The 8,819-nt window shown below is 45.5% G+C and overlaps 1 protein-coding gene across 1 annotated transcript in view; it reads left to right on the top strand.

Moving 5' to 3' along the window:
* Positions 1 to 5,179: 5,179 nt before the first annotated feature.
* Positions 5,180 to 8,819, top strand: part of NPR3 (natriuretic peptide receptor 3) — a 45,229-nt gene continuing 41,589 nt past the window's right edge. The window contains exon 1 of the mRNA XM_068108542.2: positions 5,180 to 8,000. Within this exon, the coding sequence (XP_067964643.2) occupies positions 7,337 to 8,000 (664 nt within the window). The 5' untranslated portion in view covers positions 5,180 to 7,336. The remainder of the gene's footprint in view (positions 8,001 to 8,819) is intronic.

The following is an 8,819-nucleotide window of genomic DNA, read 5'->3' as shown; positions in this document are numbered from 1 at the left end:
CAAAAGCCCAAGGAGTAAGTGAGTGAGTCCATATTGGTTCTCAGATCTACTATAATAATCCATGTACTCCATCATTGGCCTGCATTGTTAAATGCCATGTCTTGTTGGAGACAGGGTTTTGTAATCATTTCTGTGTGTCTCTTTTTACCATTTGGGTTTTGTCATAAAATTCCCCCCAAAGCTTTATTATGATAATATGGAGAAGGCAAATGTTGTTGTTTTTTGTATACAAGGTCGAGGCTCATGAAATTAATAATTTTGTCTGAAGGTTAATGGTCAGTGTCACATAAAATCATCAATTTTCATCCAATTGACCTGAAATTTCAAGAATTTGCATATTGGTTCAATGTATTTGTTCACCAATCAAAAGGTAAAAGCTGATTACTTTTTTTAGATCAAAAGGTCAAAGGTCAAGGTTGCGTAAAATTGCCAATTTTCACCCGATTGACCTGAAATTTCAATTTACCATTTGAGTTTTGTCATCAAATTTTCAACAAAGCTTTGTTATGAGAATATGGAGAAGCCAAATTAATAATCTGGTCAAAAGGTCAAAGGTCAGCGTCACATAAAATCGTCCATTTTCATCGGATTGCCCTGAAATTTTAAGAATTTGCATATTGGTTCAATGAATTGGTTCACCAATCAAAAGGTAAATGCTGATTGTTTTTTAAATCAAAAGGTCAAACGTGAAGGTTGTGTAAAATTGCCAATTTTCACCCGATTAACCTGAAATTTAAAGAATTTGCATGTAGGATCACAGAATTGGTTCACCAATCAAAAGCTAAAATCTGATGATTTTTTTTTTTTTTTACATCTTAAGCTCAAAGGTCAAGGTTGCATAAAATCATCAATTTCTGGCCAATTGACCTGAAATTTCAATTTACCATTTGAGTTTTGTCATCAAATTTTCAACAAAGCTTTGTTATGACAATAACAAAGAAGACAAAAATAATAAGACAAATTAATAATCTGGTCAAAAGGTCAAAGGTCAGCGTCACATAAAATCGTCAATTTTCATCGGATTGACCTGAGATTTAAAGATTTTTGCATATTGGTTCAATGTATTGGTTCACCAATCAAAAGGTAAAAGCTGATTGCTTTTTTAGATCAAAAGGTCAAAGGTCAATGTTGCGTAAAATTGCCACTTTTCACCCGATTGACCTGAAATGTAAAGTATTTGCATGTTGGGTCACAGAATTGGTTCACCAATCAAAAGCTAAAATCTGATTTTTTTTTTTACATCTGAAGCTCAAAGGTCAAGGTTGTATAAAATCATCAGTTTTTGGCCAATTGACCTGAAATTTCAATTTACCATTTGGGTTTTGTCATCAAATTTTCAGCTATGTTATGACAATATGGAGAAGACAAATTCTTAATCTGGTCAAAGGGTCCAAGGTCACCATCACATAAAATCATCAATTTTCATCCGATTGACCTGAAATTTTAAGAATTTGCATATTGTTTCAATGTATTGGTACACCAATCAAAAGGTAAAAGCTGATTGTTTTTTTTAGATCAAAAGGTCAAAGGTCAAGGGTTTTTTTTTTTTTTTTTTTTTTTTGTTGTATACTGAATCGAGGCTCGTGAAAGAGCTAACATTTACTTCACAAACAAATCGACCAGACAAACAAAATACACAAAAAGAGGGAGCGGAAGACAAAATGGGGAGAAAAGGGGAAGCACACAAACACAACATCCGAGAGCAGGGAGATGTGTGGAAGGGAGAGGGCCCGGGGGGAGGAGGCATGGGAAGGGGGGGGGGGGGAGGGAGAAGTATAAAGCACAAGGACTTCCAGGACAGAAGTTGGTATTTCAAAAAGGGGAATTGGGGTGAAATTAGCGGGGGTAGAAAAGATCAAGGTTTTGGATGGGGGAAGATAAGAGATGGTGGTGAACAGCTGTTTTAAAGACTTGGAGGGTGGAGTGGGATTGAAGAGAGTGAGGGAGTTTGTTCCAGAGGCGGGAGAAAAGAGGAATGAAGGAGTGAAGGTGAGCAGAGAGTCTTGATTTTGGCAGTTTAACCAAAAGAGGGTTGCAGGCAGATCTTGTGCGACCTGTAGGAATATTTGCGGGACAGAGCCCAGAGAGAGCTGGGGGGGGGGGGGCAAGGCCAGAGAGGAGTCGGTAGAAGACGGAAAGACCACCAACCTGCCTGCGGTGAGTGAGTGAGAGGCCCTTGGAGTTAGCTTCATCGCGGGAGATTCCAATGATTCTGAATGCTTTGGTTTCAACAGCGCGAAGGCGAGCTAGGTGTGAGGCAGGAGCACCAGCCCTGAGGGGAGAGCAGTATTCCATTGAGCTGCGGATGAAAGCCTTGTTTGTGGTGAGGAGCTCAGGTGTGCCAAGGAAGGACTTTGCACGACGGAGGATGCCCAGTCGGCGACTGGCTTTGGAGGCCAGATTTGAAATGTGGTTTTTCCAGGAAAGATCATGGCAGATAGTGAGACCCAAAAGCTTGAGTGACAGAACTTCTTGGAGAGGATTATTCAGAAAGTGGATGGGAGGGTTGTCCAGTCGGTCTTTTCGGAGAGACATCGTAAGAGTGTGAGATTTGTCAGGATTGAAAGACATGTTCCACTTGTTTGCCCAGTCTGTGATTTTGTCAAGGTCTGCAGAGAGTGAGGAGGCTGCAGACTACCGATCTGAGGGATGAAGAATGGAGCGACAGAGAGTAGAGTCGTCAGCAAAGAGATAGAGAGGATTTTCAAGAGAGTCAGAGAGATCATTGATGAAGACCAGAAAAAGCACAGGGCCCAGAACACTGCCTTGGGGAACTCCAGCCTGAACAGGAAGAGGAGATGAGAGAAACCCATTCAGGGCCACACGTTGACTACGACTAGAGAGGAAGTCCGCCAGCCATGCGTGGAGATTTCCATGGATACCAAAAGAGGAGAGTTTGGTGAGCAGAGCGGGGTGCCAGACTGTATCGAAGGCACGTGATATGTCAAGGGAGATTGCTCTAATTTCCTGTTTGGCATTGAGGACCTCCATCCATTGTTGAGAAAGCAGAAGCAGCATCTCCAGAGTGGAGTGTCCAGGTCTGAAACCAAATTGATGATCAGAGATCAAGCCATTGGAGAAGAGGAAAGATTTCATATCTGAAGCAATGATGGATTCCATGACCTTGCTGATAATTGGGAGAAGGCTGATTGGTCTGTAGTTGCTGGGATCTGTTTTTGCACCTTTTTTGTGCAAAGCGGTGATGTTGGCAGATTTCCAAGCAGATGGAAGATGACCTTGAGCAAAAGAGAGGGTGAAGAGAACAGAGAGAGGGAGTGAAAGAGCGGAAGAACATGATTTTAGGACCCGTGGGCTGATGCCGTCAGGTCCAGTTGCAGAATCAGAGTCGAGGGTTGACAGACACTTTTCCACCTTGTCAGGAGGAAAGGACACAGAGTCCAGGAGCAGCTGGGTACGACTGGGTACGGTGGGTACAGAGAGGGATGCGTTTGGGACACAAGATTTAGAGGCAAACACAGAGTTGAGGCATTCGGCTTTTTCACGTGCGGAGTCAGCCGTGTGGCCATTTAAGGTGAGGGAGGGGATGGAGGGGGAACAAACACCAGAAACAGATTTTACCAGACGCCACCAGGATTTGGAAGAGGGAGACAGATAAGAGAGTTCGGTCCTGAGGACGGAGAGATATTGTTTCCTGGCTCTCCTGAGGGTGGACACACACTTGTTTCGGGCTTTGTGAAAGGAAATGAGATTTCCTTCCGTTGGATTTGCTTTCCAGGAGACGAAAGCAAGTTGTTTCTGGGCAATAGCCTCACCACAAGATTCCGTGTACCATGGACGGGAGGAAGGGTATGACAACTGAAGACGAGAAGGGATAAAACTGTGCATGAGAGAGAGCAATTTACTTTGGAAGAATTCCCAGGATGAGTTGATGTCAGAGGCAGTAGAGATGGGAGACCAGTCCAGATGATTGATGGCTGCTTGAAGACCGTGCCAGTTGGCCTGAGTGAAATGCCAGACTCGTCGACGCTGAGGAGGCTCTCTGAAAATGGTCAGAGAGATGTTCACTTTAACAAGCACATGATCAGAAGTGCAGATTGGAGCAGAAGAAGAGCAGCAGACATTTTCAGGGAAGTTAGTCATAACCAAGTCCAGAAGAGAAGATTCTCCGTTGACTGAGATCTGGGTTGGGAAATTGACAGATTGTGTCAGTCCCAGTGAGTCACAGAAGTCCTTTGCTGAAGAGCCATGGCTGGTGAGAGAGGTACCCACACCCAGCCAACTGGCATGGTGACAGTTGAAATCACCACATATGAGGAAGAGAGAGTTGGGATGGGTAGATAGAAGTTGGTCCATATTATCAGACAGCGAGATGTAGATGGAGTCATCACTGTTTGGTGGACGGTACAACACGCATATGAACAAAAGGTGGGAGCGAAGGGGAAGCCGTAGCCAAAGGTATTCCTGGGGGTGAGGTGGAGAGAGGGCAGTGCAGGGCGAGTGAGGAAGAGAGTTTTTTATAAAGATAGCAACCCCACCTCCAGAACGAGGCTCAGGTCTATCATACCGGAGGAGGGAGTAACCTGGGAGAGATACCAAGGAATCAGAGACATCATGAAGGAGGAAGGTTTCTGTTAAGCAGATCACGTCTGGTTTGTCAGAAGCAACCTGTATGGAGAGATCAGTTAAGTTTGAGCGAAGGCCCCGGATGTTTGAGGTCCATACTGTTAAGGAAGAGGAAGGGGGAGCATCGGATACAGAACAGGGGGGGGGGGAGCGGTAGGGCAGGATGTGGAAGAGGAGGAAGAGGTAGGGAGAGCTGTTGCAGGTGTGTCAGAGATTACAGAATAGCTTGGAGAAAGGGAAGAATGGGGCAGACAAGAGGTTTGATGGTGTTTGGGTGAGGCACAGTGAGGTGTTATTTGAGGAGGGGGAAGAGTGAGGCAGAAGGTTGAGGAAGATGAAGGTGAAAGTTGGAAGGGGGAAGAAGCGGGGAGGACGCTTTGAGGAGGAGGGGTGAGAGGGGAGTCTAGGAGGGGAGGAGTGAGGGAGAGTCTCGGAGGGGAGGGGTGTGGGGGGAGTTTAGGAGGGAAGGGGCAGGGGGGGAGATTTGAAAGGGATGGGTGTTTGGGAAGATTTGGGGGGGAGGGGCAAGGGGGAAGATTTGACAGAGATGGGTGATGGGGAAGATTTGGAGGGGAGGGGTGAGATTGGATTTTGAAAAGTGTACGATTTATGGGAAACGAACATTTATTGCAAAATGAGTTTCTTGAGACATTCGAGTCAAAAATACGTTTGAGGACGCTGAAGGATGGGTGGAGTTCTGGAGAGTTTAGGGAATGAATGAAAGATGCACTGTAAGAGATGGAATTTTTTTTTTGAATGAATAGAATTGGTGAGCAAGTCGAAAGCATCCTTTTATAGAAGAAGTAGAAAAAAGTGTTATAGAATATGACATAATAATAAAGTTCTTCAGGGGACAGATGAAACATGTATTAACAACTTGATCACGTGATCTCGAACAACGTGGTCGAAGAACGAAAGAACAAATAACGAAGAACGAAAGAGCAAAAGAACGAAGAACGAAAGAACAAATAAGAACGTACAAGCAGATAAGAACAGGGAAGGGAAAAAAAATTTTCTTTTTTTTTTTTGAGATTTTAAAACAAGGAAGTATGGGTGAAAAGACCGTGAAAAACAGAGACCGACAGTAATTGCAGCGCGATCGAAGAACCGCTGAGCCAAAAAACAAAAGCCTCAAGCCAAGGTCTGAGGACACGGTAGCCTACTACTACTAGCACTACACTAGGCCTCAGAATACACGATACGAAAAAAACCGACGATTCTGTACACAGGTATGAAAAACCAACACCGAGAAACCTATTAAAGTCACCCCAATAGGTACATACACCGAAAGAAAGATAAAGATACGCCAAAAACACAAATGTGAAAGATCACTTAGCTTCGAAAGCGTGAGCACATGGAACAGCTTCGAAAAGACGTGACCTCGCCGTGATCTCGATTCTCCCTCAAAATTTTTCAAATTCAAATCCTCAAAATCCTCAAATCCTCAAAAAAAATTCAAAAAAAAAGGTTGAGTAAAATTGCCAATTTTCACCCGATTGACCTGAAAATTTCAATTTACCATTTGAGTTTTGTCATCAAATTTTCAACAAAGCTTTGTTATGAGAATATGGAGAAGACAAATTAATAATCTGGTCAAAAGGTCAAAGGTCAGCGTCACATAAAAGTCAATTTTCATCGGATTGCCTTTAAATTTTAAGAATTTGCATATTGGTTCAATGAATTGGTTCACCAATCAAACGGTAAATGCTGATTGTTTTTTTTTAATCAAAAGGTCAAAGGTCAAGGTTGTGTAAAATTGCCAATTTTCACCCGATTGACCTGAAAATTTCAATTTACCATTTGAGTTTTGTCATCAAATTTTCAACAAAGCTTTGTTATGAGAATATGGAGAAGACAAATTAATAATCTGGTCAAAAGGTCAAAGGTCAGCGTCACATAAAAGTCAATTTTCATCGGATTGACCTGAAATTTAAAGAATTTGCATTTTGGTTCAATGAATTGGTTCACCAATCAAACGGTAAATGCTGATTGTTTTTTTTTTACATCTCAAGCTCAAAGGTCAAGGTTGCATAAAATCATCAATTTTTGGCCAATTAGCCTGAAATTTTAAGAAATTGCATATTGGGTCACATAATATTTTTAAAACTGTTTTCGTTATTTTGAGCATACGGAAGAAGAAGAAGACGTCTGAATGCAAACGGACAATGACGGTCTTCACATTTTCAGATGCTTTCTAGTTCTAATAATTGGAAAGATTGATGTTGATGCGTTTTGTTGTTTCGCGTTGTTGATGCGTTTAGCATTTAGTTGATGCTTCAAATATTCCTGGCCCGGTCTAGTTCAAAGTTTTCCCATTAAGATGAGGATCAATATACTATTACTATACATATATTTCCGCCGAAAGGTTCCGAATGAATATCAAGCCGGAGTCCGATATATAGTCATACGAGACCAGTTCGGCGGTTACAGGTGCTGACAGGACAGCCCGCTTAATATCCCCTTCAAATTAGGAAGCCGTGCTTCACGATGCAGCACCTCCCGTCGGCCCCGTGTCATCCCGCCGCCATACATCGTACGGTACGTGAATGTGGGACTCGCTCGCCGTTTTCATTGGCTCAAGCCACCGTCCTCACCACAGTCCACTAGTGGGCATTTTGAATCGAGGGACCCGAAGGCGATTCGCTAATCCTCCCACAGGCGGCTCGGGTACCGACGTGCGGCGGGAGTAATAATACTGCGAGGCGCGGGGGCCGCACGTGGAGACACCGCGCGCGTCCCGCCGACGACGACCATGCGGCTGTGCCCGTACCTGCTGCTCCTGCTGTCCTTGCCGATCGCACCGAGCGTCTGCAGGCAGATCAAGGTGCTGGCGCTGCTTCCCGCAAACGATTCGTACCTGTTCTCGCTGTCTGTGGTGCGACCCGCCGTGGAGTTCGCCGTGGAGACCGTGCATCGGAACTCGTCGCTGCTGCGCGGTCACTCCCTCAGCGTGACGTTCGCCGACTCGGGTTGCGGGAACCAAGCGCTCTTCAACACCCTGGACTTCGAGAAGCAGCATGGCCGGCCGGACGTGATCGTGGGTCCGGTGTGCGTGTACGCCGCCGCACCTGTGGCGCGCCTCGCCAAGCACTGGCAGGTACCCATGGTCACGGCCGGAGCCCTGGCTCACGGCTTCGCGGATAAGAGAGGAGGGGAGTACGAGTACCTCACGCGGGTCTCTCCCCCGTACTCCAAGCTCGGAGGTCTATTCCTGGCCATGTTCCGCCGCTTCGGCTGGAAGAGCGCCGTGTTGCTCTACCACGACGACCGCATGGAGCGCGATTGCTACTTCACCGTCGAGGGAATCTTCGCCGCCATGCGCAACGAGGTCGATATCTACGTGACCGACATCTTCGTGACTCCTCACCACAACTTCTCCCGCGAGGTCGTCGAGCACATCCGCATGCACTCCACAGGTAAAGGTAGACGGACGCGTGCTGCGCGGTCCCGCTCTTTGCAATTCCCATGGAGCTTGCAAGTGCAAAACCTCGATGTGGAAGCGCACCTGTAAAACTGTCGTCCTGCACGTTGTTTCCCAGGTAGGGCGAGGCAGCGACGAGAGCGCACCGTCCGTCGCATGGACGTTAAGCCAGGTGTACCGTAGAGCCAGTACTAGTCGGTGTCCACGATGAGTCGGAGAGTTATCGTCGGCACCCTGAACGAATTACAAATTCCTGCTCTAACCTACAGGGGACACTGCATCAGCGGCACAGCGGCATCCCCAGCAAATCATGCTACGTTGTGCTGCAAATCATGCTACGTTGTGCTGCAAATCATGCTACCTTGTGCTGCAAATCATGCTACCTTGTGCTGCAAATCATGCTACCTTGTGCTGCAAATCATGCTACCTTGTGCTGCAAATCATGCTACCTTGTGCTGCAAATCATGCTACGTTGTGCTGCAAATCATGCTACCTTGTGCTGCAAATCATGCTACCTTGTGCTGCAAATCATGCTACCTTGTGCTGCAAATCATGCTACCTTGAGCTGCAAATCATGCTACCTTGTGCTGCAACTCATGCTACCTTGTGCTGCAACTCATGCTACCTTGTGCTGCAAATCATGCTACCTTGTGCTGCAAATCATGCTACCTTGTGCTGCAAATCATGCTACCTTGTGCTGCAAATAATGCTACCTTGTGCTGCAAATCATGCTACTTTGTACTGCAAATCATGCTACCTTGTGCTGCAAATCATGCTACCTTGTGCTGAAAATCATGCTACGTTGTGCTGCAAA

Source organism: Myxine glutinosa, chromosome 2, assembly GCF_964187855.1.
Source record: "Myxine glutinosa chromosome 2, kmMyxGlut1.1, whole genome shotgun sequence".
NCBI lineage: Eukaryota > Metazoa > Chordata > Myxini > Myxiniformes > Myxinidae > Myxine > Myxine glutinosa.
Note: the sequence above shows the minus strand (reverse complement) of the source record. Positions and strands in the feature narration are given on the sequence as shown.